Consider the following 27903-nt stretch of genomic DNA (forward strand, 5'->3'; position numbering starts at 1 on the left):
AGTGGAGCACACAGGAGATAACCATTTCATTGGAGACTGTTATGTTTATGTGGGGAAATTACAGTGCATACATTATTTGAGATATATTTCGAACTCAGACTTCATTTTAAGGACATTTCGGCCAGGGCTGTAGAGCTATTTGTTTAAGCACCGGATTGGCAAAACAGGAGATTCTGTAAGCCAGTCTGCTTTGATCTATGAATTAATGTCCGTGACTCTCAGAGTAGGCTATCTGCTGCCCGCAGCTGTTTTAAAAGGGAAACAAATGGCGCATTTCCATTGCAGGGCCTCGCTCGGCTTAGTACGGTATAGTTAGGCCTTGTTAGGACTGGCTCACTTTATGCTGCGATTCCATTACAGTTTAGTAGCTGGGGCAGTAACTATAGTAACGCAGTGTAGGCGGAGCCGTGATGTCATCTTCAATGCGAACCACAGAAAAACAACATCAGCCGTTAGCTGTTAGCACTCAAGCTCACAGCTCCTCATATCTGTTCAGAAACTAGACAAAAGTTAAACAAGTACAAATCACATACTGTCTGTGTCATGGTGAATACAGTCGCTGCTTTATTTATGTCTGTATAGGCCGTTGTTGTGAATGTGGACGGTCGGAGCATATACTGTGTTAGCTTAGCCGATCTCCATTTAGAAAACACGCATTTTAAAAGGTTTTTCGCCTGCCGTCAGTCTGCAGACTTGTCAAAGCATTAATTCATGGTTTTTACTAACCGGTATCAGTATGTTGTTACTTCGGCATCATTTTGAAACGTGTATTACAATTAAATCACGGTCAAATATGTTCATTTTGTTGTAGTTGTAGCCCCCTTGCCAGCGATTCTCTCTCTAGTTTAGCATACTCAGCCCGACTCAGCCTGGTTATTGGCCCGCTAAGAACCTCGATTTTATGGGGCCAGAAAAACTGTGAAATAGCACCCGCTAGCCGGTACTACGCCAAGTGGAAACGCAACCAAAAACGGGCCGCGCACGGCACGGCACGGCACGCTTAAACTGCGCTGTAGTGGAAATGTGCCAAAACACTCAGAACACACACACACACACAGAGCCAGTGGCGGACTGGCCATCGGGACATTCGGGACGAAAAAAAATTATATCTATAGCCCCTAAACTAACAAACACACATCTTTCTTAAATAACACACTTGCTCTGCAATACGGGACTATGGATGGAAACTAGCTCAAAGCTCAAATCCGGCTCATTTACATTTAAAAGCATTATTTTGTTTAAAATGTTCATTAATGTGCACTGTCCCGGTTCAAATAAACGATTAAATGAAAAAATAATATCTTCAGTTTTTTTATATTTCTGTTAGGAAAGGACAGGCCTGCTTCACCATTTTCTCTTTATGAGCTTCACAACACCTGTGCCTTGTACCGCAGAGTTTGCAACATCACAAATAAATGGTGCCAATCTTCAGTCAGATGTGAATGTGTAATTTAACATTTTCAGTAAGAATAACAGACAAAAGGAGTGCAAATACAAATACAATTTATTGAAATGTGAACTAAAAGTTATCAAGGATGAACCATCACATCAATTCCTTTAAATAAAAACGAAATAATATACATAAGTTACACTAAATGTTAACCTGTTAATTGATTAAGTAAACACATTTTGTCAAATAAAGTGACAGACTAGGCCTGTGCAGGTGGTAACAGCTATGCCCAGCATGGGCTAAATTCTGTAGGTGCAGCTGGTGCAGGTCCTTCTCCCTCAGGCCTGGTCCTCCTCGCAAGGAAAGACCCTCAGTCCTCTCCGGCCAAACCAACAGACTGGACGATCATAAAGCTGAGGTTTCCCCCAAAGTCTCTAATCATCCATTCTGTCAATATGAGAGGGGAAAAAATAGTGTAATAGATGCTTTGGACAATAAGACATATAAAGTTTAAGGTGGGGTAGGTAATTTCGGAGAAACCAGCTCGAGATCGCTAGAATTTGAAAATACACAACCGGAGAAAATCTGCCACTTCCTTACAGAGCCCCTCCCCCAACACACACGAACGTGCACATGACCAATGAGGGCACGAGATAAGTTTGTGCACAGATGGAAGGCTGACAGGCAGGTAGGCCATCCAGTTATTTTAGCCGGGCCGGCTAAAATGATTGGTCGTACTTTTTACAGTACTACGGCTTCCACAGATGACATTTTTTTATGGATTTTTTGTCAAAGCACTTAAGATATTCATTGCTATTGGGATGTTAAGAGCATTCCATGGAATATAACAAGAAGTGTATCTCGAGCCGGTTTCTCAAACTTACCTACCCCACCTTTAACTGTTGAGTTGCTCAGTTTTTTTAGATTGACAATGCTATTACTGTATTACTAATATCTCACATCTGAGAGTTTAATAAAAATTTAAAAAAAGAAGAAGAGGCACCCTAAAATAAAGATTGGTCCTTCAATAAATTGTGTTGATTTTGTCTTTTGAATTGTTTGTCTAAAGTCAAGTAGCTAGAACTGTTACTTATAGTTTGAATGATACAGCCTGGTTATAATGTTTGGAGGAGGCATCACAGGTAAGAGCACCAGTTGTTGTGTTCCATCCACAACAAATGCACACAGATGGATGTGTGTATATTTATTTATTTATCTACTATTTCTTGAATCATTATTGTCAGTCCAAAACAAGAGATTTTGTTTTAGTAACATGTTTTTAAAATCTTATCTCTTTTCCACTACACTATTTTAGTTTTTACATCACTACATTTATCTAACAGCTTTAACATTGTAAAGGTGTCACTTCGGACTTATGACAGCATGTCCTACTATTTTGAAAGTTTGAACAAACCAGACGTTCATCTATTAATGTAGAAAATAATCAGCACATTAAACCATTATGAAAGTAATCATTAGTTAGCTCATTGTTCAAAATGAGCTCCAACTACAACAGTTAAGTCAACTCTTGCATGGGTAATAATAATAATTAAAACTGCGGTCACAGGAGTGTGCGCAGTGATGAGCGGGCCCTTGCGTCCGTGTTTATTCACTAATCACATCTCCCCTGGATGTTAGGCTATTTATTTGTTTAATACAACTGCTTTCATTGTGACGCGATGTTTACAGTGAGAACAGCTGCTGAGGTCAGTGCAGAAAGCAGAACAGTGTGTATAATATATATCGCTCAATAATATATGTAACGGGCCTACATTTCACACTTTATTTGTAGGCTTTAGGAGATATCTACAAATAAACAGTAGGGTTAGGGTTAGGGTTATGGAGTTTATAGGTGTCTGTTGTAATGAATATGCCGCCAGCAAAGGGCGTCGTTGGACAAACAGTAGGTGAGTGAGTGAGTGAGTGAGTGAGTGAGTGAGTGAGTGTGTGTGTGTGTGTGTGTGTCTGTTTGTGTGTATGTGTGAGAGTTGATGTGCCGGGCAGACAGGCGGGTCTCAGTAGCTTAAAGGGCCCATGTCATGGCCATTTCCACTGATCATAATTCCATTGTTGAGGTATACTAGAATAGATTTATACTGTGCATTTTTCCAAACTCACATTGGTTTCTCATACAGCATCTCTGTAAACTACGTGTATTCACTGAATTTCACTCTGCCTTTAACGGCTCGTTGTAGCTCCAATAGCTCCAGCCCCCACCCTCCCTGTGAGCACAGTGTGCTCTGATTGGTCGGGACGTTGTGAATCGCGCTGAGCTCCGTGGAGGTGTTGTTTCCTTGTTAGCGATACACAGCCAAACTCATCCTGAGCACACACAAAGTCACAGCCGAAGTAAAAACAATAAGTGTGGCTTGATATTGAGTAAGAAAAAGTTTGATAAACGCTGTGAGAATGGGTCTGCAGAGAGAATTTTGCCGCGATCCCAACTGTCTGTTATCAGCCTGCAGCCAGGGAGGAGAAATCAGCTGAGCTGCCTTCTCCCTGAACACAGACGTGTGTGTGAGGAAGTCCGTGGATTGGTCAATTTGGACCAATCAGCGGGGGCTTAACGTAACGGCTCCACGGACGTAACGTAACGGCTCCACGGATTGGTCCATTTCGTTCCGGGTACGGCTTGACATCATGCCGTACCCGGAACGAAATGGAAGAATCAAATGGACAATGACGTATCTCCAACGAGGCGTTTTGGGGAGGTATTTTCTGTGTTAGAGTTTTACTCGCTACAGGGTGTACTTTGAGGGTTTGTGACTCTGCACACCGTTTACATGCATGAAAACCTTCATAACACACAAGGGGACGGGTAATAACCGGAAAAGCATGACATGGGCCCTTTAAAGTGGACCAATCATGCTATATTATAATAAGATAGTGTGGGACCATACCTATATAAAAGGCATATTTATACTTTTTTTTTTTCAAAATACCAAACAGATCATGCATTTTAGCCATACCTCATTTCGCTCAATTTGGACTTTTTTACCCCTGTTTTTGCAAGGGCTGATTCTGTGAGAACAGCACCATCTACAGGCCTGGCATATGTACTACAGCGTCTCCAGCGCTTTCGAACTGCAATGGCCGTGGCTGTCTCCTCCTGATTGGTGGAGTTGGCCCAATAGCCGTAGCGCCACTGTCCTGACGTCAGGACAGTGTTCAAATCTGGATCAGTTTTTATCAGATCCGTTGCAGCCCCTTTTTTAGAGATTTGGGTATGGAGGAAAATAGAGAGGGTTGTGTTTTCTGACACTTGGTGAGTTCCCTGGAACACCGGGGACACATATTCATGTATAAAAGACGTACAAAAGTGCATTTTGCATGATAGGTCCCCTTTAAGGTAGTATCTGACATATAAATGGTCAAAAATGGTACATTCTCCGTTAGCTTAAGAGCTCCATGTTCAAGCGATCAACTATTCCTTCGCAATGTAGCATCACATTGGATATGCGCTTAAGTTGCCCTAGATTGGAATTTTTCCGATCATTTCCCTATGACGAATTAGCAAATATGTGCTTAAAATGCATGAAAAACGCACATTTTTCAAAATGGCCAGCTTTCTAATGAAAAGCAATTTGAAATATGTGTGCAATCATAATAGCAATGTGTATACAGCGTTTCGTGAATATCGGAAAAACTATATGCGAGAAGTTTGGAGCAATTTCCGACATGTAAATCGTCAAAAATGGTGTATTCGCTGTTAGCTTACGACCTCCACGAGTGATTTTTCAAAAATGAGCTCCGCAATTAAGTATCATATTGGATAGGGGCTGAACTTGTCTTGGATTAGAATTTTTCCGATCATTCCCCTAGGAGGAGTTCGCAAGAATGTGCTTAAAATGCATGAAAAACGCACATTTTTCAAAATGGCCGACTTCCTGGGGGGCGGGGCTAATGGAAGCTATTTACAAATATGTCCGCAATTCCATGAGGAATGTCTGTGCCAAAATTCGTTAAGTTCTGAGAAACTATATGTGACTACCACACAATAGGGGGCACTAGTGAGCAGTTTTTTTGAAAAATTACGTTTCTTTTTTACATTCTCGAAAAGGTCGTGGGCTCTGACGTGTGTCCCAAGTTTTGCGTCCGAAGCTCATTTTATGCTATCGCAATTAAAAAAAAATGTATAGGCCACGCCCACATTCTGAATTTGTTGCCACACTTTAAATCCGAGTTCGTAGTCACCCCCAGAGTATGTGTAAAAAAAATAATAATAATTCGTCCATCCGTTCTTGAGTTATAAATTGGAGGTGTTTTTGGCACCCCCTATAGTCCAAAATGAAAATGCTTTAGTGTGCCTATTCCCTAAGACAGACTGAACCTATCCACCAAAATCTGTGATATATGGATACATTATTGATGAGTTATGAGCATTTCTTTCTAAGCCCCGCCTTTTTGCGAGTACGTTTTGATTGACAGCGGCAATATTTATCGTCCTAACATGCTCATTTTCTACGGTAATGTGTCTGACCCGCCACCGATGCTGTATACGAAGTTTGGTGTTGAAAAACTGAAATTTAAGTGAATATTTAACTGTTTTGAACATTATGCTAATTTAAATTTAAAATAATGTAGGCGGAGCTTAGGGTTCCAAGAGGATTATTTGTAGAGCAGGTCCACCCGGATATGTGTGCAAAATGTCAGGTCATTCAGAGTTACGGTGCGACTTTGTAAATGTATTCCGAAATGGGATTTTGATAGGTGGCGCTAGTGAGCAGGTTGACAGACTCCAGAATATTGTAGTTTTCACCAGTCCTGGCGTCCGTGCAAAATTATACAACTTTGTAAGCGTCCTAAAGGCCTCAAAAACAGGAAACGCCAGCAGAAAAATAATAATAGGAATACGTAGGAAAACAATAGGTTCCTCGCACTTCGTGCTAGGACGCCGTTGGGTCCTAGCGCTCCGTGCTCGGGCCCTAATAAAAAAACAAATGATATAATATAATAGTATAACTTGTGTCTACTTTAAATACTTTAACAACACTTTCCTGATTATACTAGCATACTTTTACTAAAGTAACATTAACATGTTTAAATGCAGGGCTTTTGTAAGAGAGTATTTGTATAGTGTAGCATGGTCTACTTTTACTGAAGTAAATTATCTGAAAACTACATTAACCACGATTACTTCTAACAACTTATGGATGTTCTTACACCCCCTTTAACCAAGTCAATTTGACTTAACTAACCGAAGTGAGACGTTATGTATCGTAACGTTACTTTGAAAACCGTCAGGCGGGATCATCGCCACGGATGAGCATACAGCCTCTGTGAGCGAGCGAGACAGAGGGAGAGAGAGCGAGCGAGAGAGCTAGGGAGGGAGGGAGAGAGAGAGAGAGAGAGAGCGAGCGAGAGAGCTAGGGAGGGAGGGAGAGAGAGAGAGAGAGCTAGGGAGAGCACACCTTTATCTATTTAATATAGATAAAGTAAGAAATCATTCCAATGTGTATAGGACAGTAAAAAAAACAAAAAACTGTTTGAAAGGGGAGTGATTAGTAAAATAAGCATAAATAAAAAGAAAGAATGCTAACTAGCTAACAAAAGATAAGAATAAACAAGTTTAAATGATTTGTTATTGGTTGTGATCATATTCTAAAGATGTTTGGATTATTGAAAAGTATACAGCTCTCTTTCATCTGAGTGTTGAGAGCTGTTTCCATCAATTCATGTTGTGCTCAAAGTGCACCAGATTGATGCATTTCACTTCAACATTTAAAAACAATCTTCCCGGGGGTGCATGCCCCTAGAGGAGGTGAGGACCCCCCTAGAGGAGGTGAGGACCCCCCTAGAGGAGGTGTGGACCCCCTAGAGGAGGTGAGGTCCACCCCCAAATAAAGCAGGTTAAAATAATTAAATTGCATACATGTTCTTTTAGTAAACACTGAAAGTGGGTCCCACAGACCCAAACAGCACACAAAGGTTAAAGGTCAGCATATCATAATGTTAAAATGTGCTAAATATATACACTGCAAAAGAGTAAAAGTAGCCCCCGACTTGTTTTATTTTTTTAAAGTAGCCCTCACCCTAAAAAAGGTTGGTGACCCCTGTCCTACACTATATTATTATAATATAGCATGATAGGGCCACTTTAAATTAATGATAACTACGGAGCTTACTGACAGAAAGGCACAAGGCTATATCACTCATTTAGCTAGCTAATGTAAGATTCAAATGCTGTCGAGCCCTCACTGCTTGTAAAATAAACAGCACAAACTGACTACTTACCCCGCTGTTCTCCGTCATCTTTCTCCTGGGTTGTTTTGATCACATGACTGACAAAGCCGTGCTCTGATAGGCCAGAAGTCGGTTCGATTGCATTCAGGCTCGATTGCTTATCCTGTCTGGGTAGCCCGGATGATGCTCCCTCGAAATTGTTGACATCGAATTTTAAGCACCGAATTTGACCATTCTAATTTGTTTTAACTTTAATTTTTGGGATCTGAATTTGACCATTCGAATTTTTTTAACTTTAATTTTTAGAACTGAATTTGTGAACACTGAAACAAATACATAGAAATTCAGCTTTTGAAATTGCGTATCAAGATATCTCAGATTTTTATTTCACATCGGTAAATTCGGAGCAAAGAAATTCAGATACATGATTTTCAAATTCGGTGTCTGATCAAATTCAAATCATTCTGGCCGTTTCTCAATCGCGAGGATATTGGCTTCCAAGCCAATATTTCAAGGATGCTACGTCATCGAGTGCCGCCGAAGGACTGTTCCAATCTCCAGCATACTTGGAATTCCACCGAGGCCTTGTCCTTGGTTTGAGGGAAATTTCGAGGCTGCACATGGGTAGACTTCGCGTCCTTAAAATCCCCACAATGCTTTGCGCATGGACCAATTTCCCCAAATCTGTGGCGGAAGATGTAAGGCGGGGCCTCTCATATGACGCACACCTGCACACTTGCTAGCCTGTTCCACTCTTCGTTTTCCGAATGCCAGGAAGTATTCTTGCCTTGCTTCTGAAGCAAGATGCTCGGCTGTGCTACCAAGCCAGCATCCTCGCGATTGAGAAACGGCCTCTGTCTCTTGTTTGCTTCCATAAAACGTCACAGATTACCCATCATGCCTGGCTATCAGAGCAGAAGAACCCGTATGAGCGCTCACAGAGCATGCGCAAAAGTTTGTTGTTGTTTAGTGTCAGTTTTACGTTGCCACTTCCATTCACATTTTTCATCATTGTTCCACAATGTTTATCATCATTAAATGAATATCTATATATTTCATACTATACTTGCACTGCTTACCGTTTTCATACTTCATATATCTTAGCATATTCATACACACTGTTAATACTGTTCATAGCCTACTGCTCATAGGCTACTGTGTAGATCTAGTGTATTCATACCCCTCACTGTTTATGCATCATTCAATTCATTCTATATTTTATTCTGTAGATTGTGTACATTACTTTTCACTTTACTGCTTGTTGCACTCCTGGTTAGAAGCTAAACTGCATTTTGTTGTCTCAGTACCTGTAATCTGTGCAATAACAATAACGTTGAATCTAATCTTGAGCAGGAACAAATGTATTTACTTAGTACATATCTGACATTAAAGGTGGTTTGAGAAACCGGCTCGAGATACACTTTTTGTTATATTCCATGGAATGCTCTTAACATCCCGATAGCAATGAATATCTTAAGTGCTTTGACAAAAAATCCATAAAAAAATGTCATCTGTGGAAGCCGTAGTACTGTAAAAAGCACGACCAATCATTTTAGCCGGCCCGGCTAAAATAACTGGATGGCCTACCTGCCTGTCAGCCTTCCATCTGTGCACAAACTTATCTCGTGCTCTCATTGGTCATGTGCGCGTTCGTGTGTGTTGGAGGAGGGGCTCTGTAAGGAAGTGGCAGATTTTTTCCGGCTGTGTATTTTCAAATTCTAGCACACTCGAGCTGGTTTCTCCAAAATTACCTACCCCACCTTTAACGATTAAACACATTTGTGCATTCTTTATAAATGCAAACCGAGTCAAGCCGACTCCGAGCTGTCCGACTACAGGCGAGCTTTTTGAGACCTCCCCCGGCTGCAATCAGCTATTCTCGTCTACTTTCGAGGCGAGCCGCAGCTCATCTCAAACAAGCCGTTCTGATTATACATCCATGAAACAAGCCTATATTAGTAACGTCGCTAAAAACAGATTTAACCAAACGGAAGTGATCACTCAGAGGAGCAAAGAACGGTTTAAATATAGGCTACTCTGACCAATCTGAATAACACTTAACATATCTGTTGAAACTACTTTTACATAGCATTTATTCAAGAAAGGCCTTAAATAATGTGTTAATGGGTCGTACCTCGGTTAATCCAGATATCTTCTTGGGAGGGGGGGGGGGCTTCTTCCTGGAGAGAACAGCGCGTGCGCCCTGATTCAGGAACGTGACTTCAGGAACACAGAAGCAGCTTTACTGTATAAAGACTAAAGTTACAGGAGAGCGCGTGCTGCTCTTACATCTAATGTAACCAGATGTGAAGTATGTTCACTCTCTTCCTGTTGTGGTTCCCCAGCGGTCATGTGACCAAGTCATGTGACACACAGTTTAGGGTGGCGCAGTGCCCTCAGGCGGCGACATGTGCAAATATCTTTATCTGCTTTGGTTTGGGTTTGCATGCTGAGTGTGTGAATCCCGAATGTCATTAAATATTATATATATATTTAAAACTTTGCTAATAAAACTCAGAAAATCCTGTGAGAGAAAACTGCCGCATAATTAACGCATAATCATGATTACTTACTTGAAATATACTTGCAATTAACAGAGCATAACAATAGAAAGTACATTAATACAATTAATATAATATATACTTAACAACTTTAACTTTAATATAAAACAAAGCAGTTGTAGCAGAGTTTCTATGGTTACAAAGTGGACAACAACACTCACATGTTCTGCATAGTTACTATGGCAACAGGTAAACAAGAAGTTCAGAGACAGAGGAAATGTCTGTGAGAAGAACAGAAAGAGCACCAGAGGTTTTTTCAGAGGAGGCGATGAGGAGTGCTGAGGAGGAGGCCTTTGAAGAGATGCTGATGGAGGCCGCCCCCCCCACTGCTGTGAGCAGAAACCTTAGACCATCTAAACAACAAATCGTCCCCAAAATCCCAGAGGCAGTGGACGACTTCCTGAGAAATGTCCTCCAGAGAGCGGGCCTGGGCCGGACTATGATCAGCTTCGAGGAGGAGTGGTACGGCTCAGCGCAGAAACTCATGACCCAGACCCTGAGGAGGGCAGGAGTCCTCCTCGTGCCTGATGCGCTTACACACAGGCAGCTGATCCAGGCTCAGCTGGACAATGTGCACAGAGACACAGACCTGCTCAGACAGGAAGTGCTGCATGCAGGGGAGCGCCTGCTGAGGACGCAAAGGGAGAGGGATTTCTACCGGCTGCAGTACCAACGTGTCGCCGAACACAAAAGCAGGCTGATGGAGGACCTCCACCAGCTGAAGAAACACCTGCAGTCCTACAGGCCGGCACTGAGGCGGCTCGAGGACACCATTCAGGAGGCTCTCAGGAAGAAAATGCTCCTCAGTTTAAAGAAAGACAGAGTTCAAAACTCCAAAGCACTGAATCAGGACACCGAGGCCCCACACTCAGAGGACACCAGGGCCCCACACTCAGAGGACACCAGGGCCCCACACTCAGAGGACACCAGGGCCCCACACTCAGAGGACACCAGGGTTCCCACCTGCAGCAGGGGGCCGGAAACTGAACATGAAACCATGGAAACCCCTCTCAGCCTGTCCTACTCCATCAGAGCCCACAAGCTTCCTATCAGCTGCATCCACCTCCATCCACGAAAACTTATCGTCGCCTCCGCCAGTGATGACCGCAGCTGGAGGCTATGGCTGCTTCAAGCCCACGGAGAGAAGGTAAGAGAAGGTGTTAATAATAGTAATAGTATATATAAAGCTTTGTATACTATAGCACGTTTCATACCCCTGGTGCAGCTCAAAGTGCTTTCACAACCTCTACACATCACAAACTAAAACAGAGAAGAAGAAATTCCCTTCAGGTCAGACGTTAAAACCTTTTTGCACACATGCAGCATAACAGCATAATATAACAATTCAAGGGACACAAGGGGGTAAAGTAGGTATGATAATAACAATATCATACAACAAAATGAATAATGATCGCTCTCAAAGACAAAAATGAATAAATAAAAGAATGAAACCTATAAAATAAATGAGTAGATAAAACAGAAATATGCTGGGTAGCTTATATCTCTGTCATCAGCCATATGTTCTCCCATCATAACAATGCAACAATCAAACCAAAATGTAGCAACTTGATGAGAGTTCTCTGCTGCTGTATGCCACTGTAGCAATGAGACATGAGATGGGACTAGAAAACTAGATTATTGTTGTGAGGTTAACAAGATTGTATCTGACAGGCTAAGCCTGGCAGGGGTGGCAAACTCATTTCAGTTAAGGGGCCACATACTGCCCACTTTGATCTCAAGTGGGCCGGACCAGTAAAATCATAGCATAATAACCCACAGGCCCTATAACGACAATATTTCTGTTTAAGTGCAAATAAGTAGGCTACAAGTACATTCAGAAAATGTCCACATGTAATGAGACGCAAAACGTTATGAACAAACTGAAATGTATTAAGACAAACAAGTGCAATTTCAAGTGCTACACACATGTTCTTTTCAGCAGATCACAGTTTCCACCTGAACTGACTCACCACAAAATACAAATAAAAACGTGGGAGCTATTAAGTGAGGAGTTTGAGTTACCTCCCTTGCCTTGAAAAAAAAAAAAGTTGGGGCAGTGCAGCCACAGTGTTACATCAAACCAAACTATTTTTTGCCTAATGAAGCTGCTGATTGACATACAATGTTCAGTGACATAATAATACAAAATGTTCAAATATTTCAGTAGGTTCTTATTTTCACAGAACTGAGGCCACAGAACAGTAGGTCAACTCACTGATTAATTTGCTCCTGAAACTTGACATATTTTAGCCCTCTCAAAGGCATCAATATCAGGCTTAAAATCCTGACTAGCAGCCAATTTAATTATTTCATTCAGGCACTTGTGTGTGAGTCTTGAGCGCAGCTTTGTTTTAGTAATGTACATTACAGAGAAAACCTGTTCACAAAGGAAGGTGGTCCCAAACATGCTCAAAACTTTTGCTGCCAGGGCTGTCAATGTGGGGTATCCTGGCAACAGATACCGATAAAATGTGCCCAAGTCCGACGAGGCAAATTTGTACTTTAAATCCTGATCACAAGTCGATTATCTCAAGTTGTATGTCGACGGGCAAATCCGCAGCCTTAACTGCAAATGGCGAGCGAAAAACTGCAAACTCTGTCTCAAGCTCACCAAAGACCTGAAACCGCCGCTCAAACTCCCGCAGCAATTCCGTAATTGTGTCTTTGTACCGACTCATGTCAGCATAACTCCGGTCATATGCACATTTCTTAGATGAGGGAAATGAGCAGGGTCACCACTTGACAGCTGTGTCTCCCACAAAGCCAGCTTCAACTTAAATGTGCGTATGCTGTCATAATATTCTGTGACAACTTTTTTGCGACCTTGCAGTGTTTTGTTCAGATCATTCCCCAAGGGTCAGTCCTTGGGCCACTGCTCTTTTTAATTTACATGTTGCCCCTGGGACAAATACTGAGGAGCCATAACATCAGCTTCCACACATATGCTGATGACACACAGATTTATTTCCAAACTGCCACGGATAAACATCTGGCACTTTCAAATGTCTCAAGATGCCTGGAACACATACACCACTGGATGAGCAACAACTCCCTCCAACTAAATAGCAGCAAATCAGAGGCCATTCTGATTGGAACACCACATCAAACACAACAAACTGATATCCCTCATATCAGCATCAATGGCCACTCCATTCCCCTCTCCCCACTTGTAACGAGCCTAGGTGTGAAACTGGACTCATCCCTTTCATTCCAAGCACACATAAAGACGGTCTGCCAAGCCTCATACTACCACCTAAGAAACATCTCCAAAATGCGACACTCCCTCACCAAACCGGATGCAGAAAAACTGGTCCATGCCTTCATCACCTCCCGCATTGATTACTGCAATTCTCTGCTTGCAGGCATTCCAGCAAAAACCACTCAGAGACTACAATATATACAAAACTGTGCCGCCCGGATACTCACAAAAACACGCAAATCAGAGCACATCACCCCCATCCTTCACTCACTCCACTGGCTCCCTGTAACACACCGGATCAACTACAAAGTGCTCATAATGGTCTTCAACGCCATCAACCACACTGGCCCCACCTACCTACAGGAACTGCTAACCAGAAAACAGTCACATACCTCACGCACACTCAGGTCAGACAGCTCCAATCTCCTGGCTGTCCCGCGGACAAAACTGGTCACCATGGGAAACCGTGCTTTCTCCTCCCTGGGTCCACGTCTGTGGAATCAGCTTCCAGAGAACATACGGACCTCAGCATCACTCTCAGTTTTTAGGAAATGCCTCAAGACCCACCTGTTCCACACCGCATTTTACTGACTGTCCTTTACTTTATTTATTTTTAAATTAAATTTCTATGCTCTTAACCTTTTATTTGTATATTGCCATATTTTATCCAATATGCTCCTTCAGATAACTTTTTACTTATTGTTCCTTATAGCTTTGTGAAGCACCTTGAGATGACGTTGTTTTTAAAGTGTGCTACAGTATATAAATCAAATGTATTATTATTATTCAAGTGCTCTGAAATATCCACCATAAATGCAAGGTCCTGCAGCCATTCTGGGTTTTTTAATTCATGCACTGGCTTACCCTTTTTCTCCATGAACTGTCCAATTTCCTCTCGTAGATCAGAAAAACGCTTCACCTTGGCTCAACCACCTTACTTCAGTGTGATATGGTAGGCTACAGGTGATGTCTTTATCACTGAGGAGGCTGTCGAACTGACGGTGATTCAGCCCTCTGGCTCGGATGAAATTAATAGTTTGGACAACCACTTTCATGACGTGATCCATTTTTAACGACTTGCAACACAATGCCTCCTGGTGCAAAATACAGTGGAATGTCCAAAAACGATCTCCTCCACTTGCTCCCTGAATTTCGTCGCAACACCTGCTTTTTTCCCGATCATTGATGGTGCGCCGTCTGTAGCCAGACTGACAGCACGGGTCCAGTCCACTCAGACCCTGTCCAGTGCTTCAACGAGAGCGCTAAAAATGTCATCCTCTTTAGTGGTGTCTGTCATAGGAACCAACTCAAGGAACTCTTCGGTGACCGTCAAAGTCTCATCAACACCACGAATGAATATGGCCAGTTGAGCAACATCTGTAATGTCAGTGCTCTCATCGATTGCAACTGAAAATGCTACGAATGACTTGACTTTTGTTTTTTTCTGGCTATCCAAATCTGCTGAAAGATCGGCAATCCTATCCTTCACTGTATTCCTTGTTAAACTAATATTGGCAAAAGCCTGTCGCTTCTCAAGGAACACGATTTCTGCAGCCTTCAGCATGCATGTTTTCACGAACTCACCCTCACAGTATGGCTTTGAGGCTGATGCTATTTCGTTAGCGATGAGATAGCTGGCTTTCAATGCTGCGTCACTTATATCTCGGCTCCGGGTAAAACGGCCTGCTGTTTCTTTAGACCTGATAGCAGGTCATTTATCTTCTCTTTTCTCTGTTGTATATAATATATCTGCATTATTTTATCCCACTTTATGCTTTGCTCTTGCTGCTTGTTTTACACTGATTGTATGTCTTAATTCTTACTGATGTAAAGCACTTTGAACTGCAATCCCCTGTATGAAAGGTGTTATACAAATAAAGTTATTATTATTATTCAGATGGATGTCTCTGCCCCTCTGTTCATTCTCCCATTATCCTCCTCAATCTGCCTAGAAGTATTTTAATGTTGTAGCTGTTACTATAACCAATACTAATGCTAGGGCTGCAACTGACAGTTATGTAGGCACATTGTTATTGTTTCTTATCGCTGTGTGATTAAAAGAATAAACACAAATAGCAGGATAGGCAATGCAAAACTTTATTTCGTACCTTCATACACACATAACACAACATTAGAATGAGCTTTTATCAACGCCTACATGATGATAACCTGTCAACATGACAGGAAAATCCACATGACATTAATACAAAGCGGGCAGAACCCAAATCTGCATTCAAAGAATACACTTTACCAAAGCTTGAGGAAAATATCACAACGCCCCATGAGCTTCTCGCTGTAATATCCATGATTTCACCCATTTAGTGCGGTTTCTCCTAATTCTTCGCTTCTGCCTCAAGCAACATGTCCAGGGCCCCACCCACATCAAAGGCCACACGCTGGATCTGGTGTGCTCTACCGGCTCTCCGCCCCCCGACCTACAGCGCCTCGACCTGGCTGTATCTGACCATCACGCCATCCTCTTCACTGTTCCGGTCTCCCTGCCCAGGCAGCATCCTAAACGCTCCATTATGTTTAGGAACATCAAGACTGTGAGTGCACCGGCCCTATCCGACCTGATAGCTACCCACATGGCCTCGGGTCCCTCCGACTCCACCGTGGACGGCCTGGTAGCCCACTACAACACTGCCCTATCCCTCAGTCTCAACTCTCTCGCCCCCATTAAAACCCGAACTGTTTCCTTCACCACCAAACTCCGCCGTTTGAAGGCCTCTGGTCGCCAGCTGGAGAGGCTCTCTAAAAAAAACTGGCCTCACGATCCACCTCCTGGCCTTTCGTGACCATGTCATAACGTATAAGGAAGCTCTCTCCCACGCCAAGACTCACTACTACTCCCGTCTCATCGGTGCCCAGCAAAGCAACCCCAGAACACTGTTCTCCACCATCAACCGCCTACTCCGCCCCCCTGACGCCCCCCTGACGCCCCCCAGCCCTCAGGGGCTCCCGATCTGTGCTCCAAATTCCTCAACTTCTTCCAGGCGAAAGTCGAGGCCCTCCCCCCCTGCCTGCACCTCAGCCACCTGGTAACGCACCCCAAGCGCCGCGCCTCTCCCACTCCAACCTCTCCTCCTTCTCCCCTGTGGATGCTCTCCAAGTGGCCAAACTGGTCAGCTCGGCCAAGACCTCCACCTGCTCCCTGGACCCCATGCCCACAGCCCTGGTCAAGGACTGCCTACCCACCCTCTGTCCCTACATGGTGGTCATCATCAACGCTTCTCTGGCTCCTGGTATAGTCCCCACCAGCTTCAAAATGGCCTCAGTCACCCCCATACTAAAAAAAAACGGCCTGGACCCCGACGACCTCCAGAACCACCGGCCGATCTCCAACCTTCCCTTCCTAAGCAAAACTCTAGAAAGAGTGGTCGTCGGCCAACTCCATCTGTACATGTCCAACCATGAGCTCTATGAGCCCTTCCAATCCGGCTTCAGACAGCAACACAGCACTGAGACTGCCCTCATCAAGATCACTAACAATCTCCTCATTGCTGCTGACTCTGGCCGCCTCAGCATCCTCATCCTCCTGGACCTCTCTGCAGCGTTTGACACCATCAAAACTGTATCTCAGCACCACTCCATCCTCCCAACTCCCCCCTCAGTCCCTGCATGACATCAAAACATGGATGTCTTCCAACTACCTTAAGCTGAACAGCAATAAAACGGAGCTCATGGTTGTGGCACCCAAGGCCCTGCTCCAGAAGGTTGGTGACTTCATCCTCGAGGTCGACGGCTGCTCCATCTCCCCATCTCCTGAAGCCCGCAACCTGGGTGTCATCCTTGACTCCACCCTTTCCTTCCACTCCCACGTCAAATCTGTGACCAAATCGGCCTTTTTCCACCTGAGGAACATTGCCAGACTCCGAGAGTGACCGTCACTCTCGGAGTCGGTGGCCGAAACCCTCGTGCATGCATTTGTCACCACCCGCTTGGACTACTGCAATGGTGTCCTGTTCGGGGTTCCCAACAAAACCCTGGACAGGCTCCAGTATGTCCAAAACTGTGCTGCTAGGGTACTCACACACACAAAGCCGTGGAAGCACATCACTCCCACCCTCATCCACCTACACTGGTTGCCGGTCAAGTCCCGTATATCTTACAAAGTACTCCTCCTCACCTACAAGTCCCTCCATGCCCTTGCCCCCCAGTACCTATCGGACATCCTTCACCCACATGCCCCACCCCGGAACCTGCGGTCCTCAGACCCTGGCCTGCTTACCACGCCCCGCACCAAACTGCGAACCTTCGGGGACAGAGCCTACAGTGTAGCAGCCCCCACCCTCTGGAACGCTCTCCCTGCGGAGATTCGCAACATCCCCACACTCGACGCCTTCAAAAGGGCCCTCAAGTCCCATCTGTTTGCCAAGGCTTTCGGCCCCTAATCGATCTGTTGTTTTGTCTGTCTGACTTTTGTTTTGTTATGTTTGTTTTTGCCCTATTACTGTACAGCGACCTTGGGTCCCTTGAAAGGCGCTATATAAATGCAAGCTATTATTATTATTATTATTGAGCATAGACTGTATATATAAGCAGGGGTGCACATAACTGGTACGCAGGTACGCATGCGCGGCACAAATCTGAATTGCGTAACGTCACTTGTGTCACTACGCGCCTTTGCGTACCTCAAAACATCAAAACAAAACACATATTTCGTCTACACGTGTTTCTTGTCAACACTCAATGGAGTAAACTACTAGGCATGTCAAAAAACCCAAAGACATTAAGCAGCTACGTTGCCGTTTCGCTCCCTGCAAAAAATCTTTCTATGACTGATTGAACTGGAGCTGGGTGAGCCGCGCAGGACATAACCGACGGACCTGTGAAGCTTTCCAGGAGGCAGAGGCTTAGATCACTGGACGACAGAGTTGGTCGCCGTGTGCACAGACAGGGTTAACGTCGGTATAAACAACAGAATTGTGCCAAAAGTCCGCCAACTGGCTGCGGTGGGAGACTCCCCTGTGCACATTCTGTGCCCCGCGCACACACTGGAGAACTGCGCAAAATCATCTGATCACAACGTTCACACTCTGTGGTCAAGCTGCTGCAGTTTTATTTACACCAAAGTGGAGTGAAACACACAGCTGCAAACTTACTCAGGGTGTTATGGAAGAGTTTGAAATCAGACAGAGGTGGAAGAAGTACTCAGATCTTGTGTAGGAATACTCTGTTACAGTAAAAGTCCTGCATTCAAAATGTTACTCAAGTAAAATTAGAAAAGTATTATCAAAATATAGTGAAAGTAGAGACAGTAAAAGTAGTCATTGTGCAGATTGGTCCATTTCAGAATAATATATATGATATGTTTTATAATGATTGATCATGAAAGTGTTCTCAAAGCTGGTAAAGGAGCAGCTAGTTTGAATGACTTTGTATACTGCAGGGTAGCTTGTGAATTTACTCCAGGTGGAACTAAAGTCTGATTTAACACTTGATTAGATTTCACATCATTCATCCACATCTGTAAAGTAACTAAAGGTATTAAATACATGTAGTGGAGTAAAAGTAGAAGTACAAAGTAGCATAAAATAGAAATACTCAAGTCAACTACAAGTATCTCAAAATTGTACTTGAGTAAATAAGTGTGCTTTGTTACTTCCCACATTTGAAATCAGATATGACTTCAAGTCATGTGATCATTTCTTAGTATTTGATCCTTCAACTTGGCCTCAGGAAATGCAAGGACTTCACAGTTTTGGCAACAAGTTTTGGAGAAAGCAAATCGGAGGCTTAAAAAGAGACAGGGAGGTGCATCTTCATCATCTTCATCATCTAGCATGCAAGAAGTGTAAATTGAGGACAGTGAAGGAGACACTGAGGAGGACCACGCTTCGTGTGGGGTGAGTACCAAACGCTGTCTCTTGGTACTCATCTGAGTAACTCACTAAAAAAGTTATGTGCACCCCTGTATATAAGCTCTTGAGAGACTGTTTCTTGAGAATGTCTTGCACAAGCAACACTCCAATGGCTGATAGCTCCGCACGAAACATGTTTTCGATGGACGAGAGTGAAAATGGCACACGCTATTTGTTGTTTGTTTATATCACAGTCTGTTCTTCTTCTCTGTCTTCCGGTTGTTGCCTATTTTGAATGACGAACACACACTGCCGCCGCCTGCTGGTAAGGAGTTATTGCCACTCACGCATGCGCAGTTCGTACGTGCTCGGCTGAAGTCTTTGCGGTGTGTTCCAGTGCAACACATGGCCAAGACGCAGGAGAACACGGCGACGCAACAGTCGGCGTCGGCGAGTTCTCTGGTGACTGCCTGGTGTGTCAGGGCCTTAGGCTTCAAGAGAATGAGACAGATAATATAGATCGCAGGTTGAATTACATGAAATTACAAGACATGAGTAAAGGTAAAATAATACAATGGAAAAAAGAGAAGTGAGAAGATGGGACAATATAAATATTGCACGATTAGATCAGATACAATATGACATACTAAGTTATGAGAAAAGACAATCGATTGTTTGATAGAGAATGATTGTGTGATAAAGGATGAAATGAGACAAAAGAGCTAAAGATAAAGATGAAATGATGCATGAGGAGGTGGGAGGACACACTGGAGATTCTGAATAAGATCCAGTGAGTTAACCTTATATGAGAGGGGGGACAGAAATGTAACAAGGTTAGATTCACAAAGGTCAGGCAGATAAAGTCCCTGAGCGGACCACTTACTGTATGGCGCATTTCCACTACAGCGCGGTTTAAGCGTGCCGTGCCCGGAAGTTTTTGGTTGTGTTTCCACTAGGCGTAGTTCCGGGTACTTTTTCACAGTTTTTCTGGCTCTCCAAAATCGAGGTTCTTTCCGGGCCAACAAGGCTGAGTATGCTAAACTAGTGAGAGAATCGCTGGCAACTACAACAAAATGAACATATTTAACCGTGATTTAATTGTAATACACGTTTCAAAATGATGCCGAAGTAACAACATACTGATACCGGTGAGTAAAAACCATGAATTAATGCTTTGTCAAGTCTGCAGACAGACGGCAGGCGAAAAACCTTTTAAAATGCGTGTTTTCTAAATGGAGATTGGCTAAGCTAACGCAGTATATGCTCCGACCGTCCACACTCACAACAACGGCCTATACAGACATAAATAAACCAGTGACTGTATTCGCCATGACACAGACAGTCTGTGGTTTGTACTTGTTTAACTTTTGTCTAGTTTCTGAACAGATATGAGGAGCTGTGAGCTTGAGTGCTAACAGCTAACGGCTGATGTTGGTTTTGTGTTTCGCATTGAAGATGACGTCACGGCTCCGCCTACACTGCGTTACTATAGTTACTACCCCAGTTCCTAAACTGTTATGGAAACGCATAAAGTGAGCCTGGCCTACCAAGGCCTAACTATACCGTACTAAGCCGTGCGAGGCCCTGCAGTGGAAATGTGGCATTAGTGTGGACTGGTACTTTCAGGAAACCAGTTCCCCTACTGGTACTGGGTCCCTTCGACCAAGGTACTGTATATACATATATAGCTACCCACCAGCGACGTGCAGTCAGTGGAGGCAGAGCCTCACCTGTCATACTCCAATGTAACGGAAAAACAACTAAAGAAAAACGAAATAGTAATAATAATAAAATGTCTCCACTGATCTGTGTTGTAAGTGTGATTTATGTATGATTCCAATCGCTTTTTAGAGTCAAAATCAGCAAATTTGCCGAGCTCCGCTACGGGAGCGATGACAAGTGAGGCAGGGGCGTGCTCTGCCTCTCGTAAGCCCACAGTAACTTGCTGGAGCGCGGGCACTAATGTAGCGCGGGCACTTATTTTGTGAGCGCGCTCAAGCCATTTACCGTGGGCTGAGTTGAGGCACAGATGAGATCTGCCTCACCTCAGAATGCGTCACCCCACAGAAACTGGCTGGAAAGCGGGCCCTAAGCGCATGCCTGTTCCCATCTCACTGTAGGTCACCAATGTAATGTATGTAGATCCCTTTATTACATTTATCCTCGCCATCCATAGTCTCTAAATAACTTATTTCACGTATATATGATATTTAGGCTCGCTGCTAGGGTGACCAGGTCCCAACAAACCAAATGTGGGACAAGGAGTATGTTTGTGTGGGACAATGTGGGACACCCTCTCAACACCCCCCCCCCCCCCCCCCCCACCCCCCCGTTGAAAATGTACTAGCGGTGATTATTTGCGGTACCGAGGTGGGCCGGTCGAAAGTCCCGGGCTGATTTGTAGTCCCAGTCCGCCGCTGCCCACGGGTAAATGTCTTCCCAGTCTTTGTTGTATGTGCATCTTCTTCTTTTCTTAGCTGTAGTTTCAGTTTCCTCCATTTTCCATAACCTGCTGCGTCGCCTGCGTTATTGACTTTCATTGTTGTTGTTTGGCAGGGCCGCGGCGGTGTGTGTGTGAGTGAGTTACTCTCATTGGTTAACACTTGACCAGCACCCGCCGTGTCTTACAGTTTGATTGACAGCAAACACAGCTCCGTGATGATAGCCTTCCCTGCTTTCTCAACAGCCATTGGATAAATCTGATTTTAGAAAAGCGTTTTAGCCAATCAAAATGAAATATGCGGGACATCGTCTCAATTTGCGGGACGCACCAAAAGTCGTGAAAATGCTGTGCAGTCCCGCGCAAAGCGGGACATCTGGTCACCCTACTCGCTGCTCTCAACGGCAATGAAAATGCACCAGGGGAGGCAGCCATAACCTCTGCCGCACTGAAGGGGGCGCACGTGAGCCCACAGGTTCTTGTTGCTACTGTTATTCTACACAGAGACGGTAGACGTAACAACAAACTAGACTTTTGAAACTACAGGAAGATAAGGAGGACTTTTACAAAAAAGTAATAGAGATTGTTGTCCAGAAGGATAGCATGGACTTCATCTTCAAGTCAAGGTAAGACCACATTTGTAATGAAAATGGGATCTTACTAAGAAAGAACAATCCAATATTTAGATTTTGAGTATCCTTTTGTTGAACGGTCTGTTTAAAATGAATCGAAGCATCAGACTAAAAAAGCTTTTGAAAATAACCGAATATTTCGATTAAGGTCAAAATATAATATTTGTAAATCTGACTCAGTGCCTCACCAGCCATGAACCTCACCGCACGTCACTGCTACCCACTGCCCCTAACAATATGTCGGGTTAAAACAGAGTCTACATTCAGTGGGTGTTTCTCAATCGCGAGTAAAGCTGCTTCAGAGCCACTATTTCAAGCATACTACGTCATCGAGTGCCGCCGAAGTACTGTTCCAATCTCCAGCATACTTGGAAATCTACCTAGCCCGGCGTACTCCGTTTGGAGAAATATCGAGGCTGTACCTGAGTAGATTCCGCGGTCTTAAAATCCCCACAATGCTTTGCGCACGGACCAATTTCCCCAAATCTGTGGCAGAAGATGTAAGAGGCGGGGCCTCTCATATGACGCACAGCTGCACACTTGCTAGCGTGTTCCACACTTTGTTTTCCGAATGCCAGGAGGTATTCTTGACTCGCTTCTGAAGCAAGATGCTCGGCAGACATGTGCTACCAAGCAAGCGTACTCGCGATTGAGAAACACCCAGTGTGTGTGTGGTGCTGTGTGTGTGAGGATTAGAAGTCCTCCAATCCCATTTCCTTACATGAAACGAATGGATGGGACAGTGTGAGGCTAAATCAGACCAGAACAAACATCATGTTATAAAAGAGTTGAACAGACGAGACAAGTCAATGGAGTCACTGTGATTGGCTAAAAGTAATGTCATGTGACGTGTGTTGCAGGTGGGTCAGATGGTGCTGACAGGTGAGGGTCACTCTGATTGGTTGTCTGGCTGCAGCTTCCACCCAGATGGAGGGAAATTAGCAACAACGAGTGGAGACAGCACGGTGAGTTCCTCTCCGTCCCGTGCCGTCCCACAGCAGGACGCAGACCTCGTAGAGTCGTACAGATGCAGCGCATCATTGTGGGCGGTTCCACCTTAGCGGGGCCCAGGCCCGGTTCTACAGGGATGCATTATCATGCATTGCACCCCCAATAGAATTGTATGCACCCTCTATTGAAAAAAGAGATGGGAGTGAAAAATATTACAAATATAATAATAATAATAATTTCATTGAAAACAAAACAAATTGTAATTGTAATTAAATGACATTGTCTGCTGCATTCATTTTGTCCACTAACACGGTAAGTCACGTTGTTATGTCAGATGCCTGTACAGCAGTGCAGTGACACTGCATCTGTGGATAATCATGGATATACAAAATGGTTAAAACAACCATCACTACTCGCCAGCAACACTGCATCTACTGCAGACAATAGCAACCAGGTGCAACCAAAGTCTGATTTAAGAGTCGATCATATTTCACATCAATAATCCAAATCTGTAAAGTTACTAAAGGCATTAAATAAATGTAGTGGAGTTAAAGTACACCTTTTACCTCCGAATTGTAGTGTACATAGTAGCATAACATTGAAATACTTAAGTAAAGTACAATTACCTCATAATTGTACTTAAGTACAGTAAATCTACTTAGTTACTTTACACCACTGCCTCAGCAGGTGCAGGTGGGGCCCCTGACTCTGGTGTTTCTAACCCCTAACTCTGGTGTTTCTAACCCCTAACTCTAGTGTTTCTAACCCCTAACTCTAGTGTTTCTAACCCCTAACTCTAGTGTTTCTAACCCCTAACTCTAGTGTTTCTAACCCCTAACTCTAGTGTTTCTAACCGCTAACTCTGCAGGTGTTTCTAACCCCTAACTCTGGTGTTTCTAACCCCTAACTCTGGTGTTTCTAACCCCTAACTCTGGTGTTTCTAACCCCTAACTCTGCAGGTGTTTCTAACCCCTAACTCTGCAGGTGTTTCTAACCCCTAACTCTGGTGTTTCTAACCCCTAACTCTGGTGTTTCTAACCCCTAACTCTGGTGTTTCTAACCCCTAACTCTGCAGGTGTTTCTAACCCCTAACTCTAATGTTTCTAACCCCTAACTCTGGTGTTTCTAACCCCTAACTCTAGTGTTTCTAACCCCTAACTCTAGTGTTTCTAACCCCTAACTCTGGTGTTTCTAACCCCTAACTCTGGTGTTTCTAACCCCTAACTCTAGTGTTTCTAACCCCTAACTCTGGTGTTTCTAACCCCTAACTCTGGTGTTTCTAACCCCTAACTCTGGTGTTTCTAACCCCTAACTCTGGTGTTTCTAACCCCTAACTCTAGTGTTTCTAACCCCTAACTCTGGTGTTTCTAACCCCTAACTCTGGTGTTTCTAACCCCTAACTCTAGTGTTTCTAACCCCTAACTCTAGTGTTTCTAACCCCTAACTCTGGTGTTTCTAACCCCTAACTCTGGTGTTTCTAACCCCTAACTCTGGTGTTTCTAACCCCTAACTCTAGTGTTTCTAACCCCTAACTCTAGTGTTTCTAACCCCTAACTCTAGTGTTTCTAACCCCTAACTCTAGTGTTTCTAACCGCTAACTCTGCAGGTGTTTCTAACCCCTAACTCTGGTGTTTCTAACCCCTAACTCTGGTGTTTCTAACCCCTAACTCTGGTGTTTCTAACCCCTAACTCTGCAGGTGTTTCTAACCCCTAACTCTGGTGTTTCTAACCCCTAACTCTGGTGTTTCTAACCCCTAACTCTGGTGTTTCTAACCCCTAACTCTGGTGTTTCTAACCCCTAACTCTGCAGGTGTTTCTAACCCCTAACTCTGGTGTTTCTAACCCCTAACTCTGGTGTTTCTAACCCCTAACTCTGGTGTTTCTAACCCCTAACTCTGGTGTTTCTAACCCCTAACTCTGGTGTTTCTAACCCCTAACTCTAGTGTTTCTAACCCCTAACTCTAGTGTTTCTAACCCCTAACTCTGGTGTTTCTAACCCCTAACTCTGGTGTTTCTAACCCCTAACTCTGGTGTTTCTAACCCCTAACTCTAGTGTTTCTAACCCCTAACTCTAGTGTTTCTAACCCCTAACTCTAGTGTTTCTAACCGCTAACTCTGCAGGTGTTTCTAACCCCTAACTCTGGTGTTTCTAACCCCTAACTCTGGTGTTTCTAACCCCTAACTCTGGTGTTTCTAACCCCTAACTCTGGTGTTTCTAACCCCTAACTCTGCAGGTGTTTCTAACCCCTAACTCTGCAGGTGTTTCTAACCCCTAACTCTGGTGTTTCTAACCCCTAACTCTGGTGTTTCTAACCCCTAACTCTGGTGTTTCTAACCCCTAACTCTGGTGTTTCTAACCCCTAACTCTAGTGTTTCTAACCACTAACTCTGGTGTTTCTAACCCCTAACTCTGGTGTTTCTAACCCCTAACTCTAGTGTTTCTAACCCCTAACTCTAGTGTTTCTAACCCCTAACTCTGGTGTTTCTAACCCCTAACTCTGGTGTTTCTAACCCCTAACTCTGGTGTTTCTAACCCCTAACTCTAGTGTTTCTAACCCCTAACTCTAGTGTTTCTAACCCCTAACTCTAGTGTTTCTAACCCCTAACTCTAGTGTTTCTAACCGCTAACTCTGCAGGTGTTTCTAACCCCTAACTCTGGTGTTTCTAACCCCTAACTCTGGTGTTTCTAACCCCTAACTCTGGTGTTTCTAACCCCTAACTCTGGTGTTTCTAACCCCTAACTCTGCAGGTGTTTCTAACCCCTAACTCTGCAGGTGTTTCTAACCCCTAACTCTGGTGTTTCTAACCCCTAACTCTGGTGTTTCTAACCCCTAACTCTGGTGTTTCTAACCCCTAACTCTGCAGGTGTTTCTAACCCCTAACTCTGCAGGTGTTTCTAACCCCTAACTCTGCAGGTGTTTCTAACCCCTAACTCTAGTGTTTCTAACCCCTAACTCTGGTGTTTCTAACCCCTAACTCTGGTGTTTCTAACCCCTAACTCTAGTGTTTCTAACCCCTAACTCTAGTGTTTCTAACCCCTAACTCTGGTGTTTCTAACCCCTAACTCTGCAGGTGTTTCTAACCCCTAACTCTGCAGGTGTTTCTTCCTGCAGGTGCGGCTTTGGGACTTCTCTCGTGGCGGCGGCTGTGTGTTGACGCTGAGCCACAGCCGGCCCACTTGGGGTTGCTGCTTCCACTCCTGTGGTCACTTCCTGGCTTCCTGCTATGCTGACAGGACGGCCCGGCTGTGGGACCTGAGCAGCCAGCGCTGCACCCTCACCCTGCGCCGCCACACCGCCTCCGTCAACAGTGTCTGCTTCCTGCCCTTCTCCGACCTCCTTCTCACCTGCTCAGCCGACAAAACCCTGGCCCTGTGGGATGCCAGGCTGGGGGTCTGCACTGCTATCTTCCAGGGACACCAGCACCCCTGCAACCACTCCACCTGCAGCATGGCGGGTCACACCGTGGCATCCTGCGACTCCTGTGGCATCATCAACCTGTGGGACATCAGGAAGCCTGCGGTGTCCATGGCCACAGTGGATGCCGGGCCCCGGGCTGCCAACCAGGTGGCGTTCAGCCCGTCAGGGAGGACGCTGGCTGTGGCCTGCTCCGATGGACTGGTCAGGGTCGTGGAGGTGGACTCTCTGGTGTCCAGCAGCCTGCCGGGACACATGGACAGTGTGCAGAGCGTGGCCTTCGACCACAGGGGGGGGACTGTGCTGTCAGCAGGGAGTGATGGACTGATCAATGTCTGGGCCTGAACCAAGAACTGAACCCTGCTGAGGAAGCTTCAGAGGATCTCAGATTTGGCTGTCAGCAAGGCTCTTCAAATATTTCAGTTCTGAAAAAGTCCTTTTATACTAGTAGATAGAATACCTGAGTCCAGTCTTTTTTTCTTTTTGTTGTAACTTTAAGAAATAAACGTTTTCCTGCAGTCCTTTACGTTGAAGCTGTGTTTTTCTACATAAAATACATTATATAAAACTCAAAATAAAAAATAGGAACTGGTCAAAGAATAAGATTACGAATCTTTTTTTAATCTTTTGCTACCGGATAGTTTTGGATGAACAGAGAAACAAACATGTTTTGATCAATATCCCAAAAAGTTTTGAGATTTGATACCCAGCCACCATTTCTAATGTATGTAACAAGCTTTAGAATAAAATATGTTCACATACTGTATGTACGAGGAAAACAAGGATCACAGGGTTAAATGACTACAGACCCGTCGCCTTGACTTCTGTGGTTATGAAGTCCTTCGCGAGTTCTTTCCCCTCTGCTCTTCTCCCTGTACACCAACAGCTGGACCTCCAGTCACCAGTCTGTCAAGTTCCTGAAGTTCAGACAACACCCTCATCGGACTGATCTCTGGTGGGAACGAGTCTGCCTACAGGGGGGTGGGGGGTCGACCATCTGGTGACCTGGTGCAGGGACAACCACCTGTGGAGATGGTTGTGGACTTCAGAAGAACGCAGCCCCACCGCCCCCATCACTCTGTGTGACTCCCCAGTCACTACTGTGGAGTCTTTCTGCTTCCTGGGCACCATCATCGCCCAGGACCTCAAATGGGAGCAGAACACCGGCTCCCTCATCAAAAAAGCCCAGCAAAGGATGTTCTTCCTGAGGCAGCTGAAGAAATTCCACCTGCCAAAGACGATGATGGTGAACTTCTACACCTCCATCATGGAGTCCATCCTCACCTCCTCCATCACCATCTGGTACGCCGCAGCCACAGCCAAGGAT

At 44.4% G+C, this 27903-nt stretch overlaps 2 protein-coding genes across 3 annotated transcripts in view; one reads left to right on the top strand and one right to left on the bottom strand.

Moving 5' to 3' along the window:
* The window catches only part of wdr91 (WD repeat domain 91), a 57370-nt gene extending 47464 nt beyond the window's left edge, over positions 1 to 9906 (bottom strand). Inside the window, exon 1 of one of the 2 annotated variants that reach the window (XM_034120237.1) lies at positions 9708 to 9906. The gene's annotated coding sequence lies outside the window, so the exon portion shown is untranslated. The remainder of the gene's footprint in view (positions 1 to 9707) is intronic. The other variant, XM_034120236.1, reaches the window with a different exon arrangement.
* Positions 9907 to 10351: 445 nt separating this feature from the next.
* Positions 10352 to 27017, top strand: LOC117474458 (sperm-associated antigen 16 protein). Its single transcript, XM_034120255.1, has 3 exons — positions 10352 to 11281; positions 23070 to 23174; positions 26274 to 27017. The coding sequence occupies exons 1-3, from the start codon at positions 10352 to 10354 to the stop codon at positions 26919 to 26921; spliced, it is 1683 nt and encodes a 560-aa protein (XP_033976146.1). The 3' UTR covers positions 26922 to 27017.
* Positions 27018 to 27903: the final 886 nt, after the last annotated feature.

This window comes from Trematomus bernacchii, unplaced genomic scaffold (genome assembly GCF_902827165.1).
Source record: "Trematomus bernacchii unplaced genomic scaffold, fTreBer1.1, whole genome shotgun sequence".
Lineage (NCBI taxonomy): Eukaryota > Metazoa > Chordata > Actinopteri > Perciformes > Nototheniidae > Trematomus > Trematomus bernacchii.

Excerpts from the sequence above, each read along its gene's own strand:
- LOC117474458 (XM_034120255.1), top strand. The coding sequence starts at position 10,352 with ATGTCTGTGAGAAGAACAGAAAGAGCACCAGAGGTTTTTTCAGAGGAG. Across the intron at positions 11,282-23,069 it reads TTCAAGCCCACGGAGAGAAG|GTGGGTCAGATGGTGCTGAC; the intron begins GTAAGAGAAGGT and ends CGTGTGTTGCAG. Across the intron at positions 23,175-26,273 it reads CAACGAGTGGAGACAGCACG|GTGCGGCTTTGGGACTTCTC; the intron begins GTGAGTTCCTCT and ends TTCTTCCTGCAG.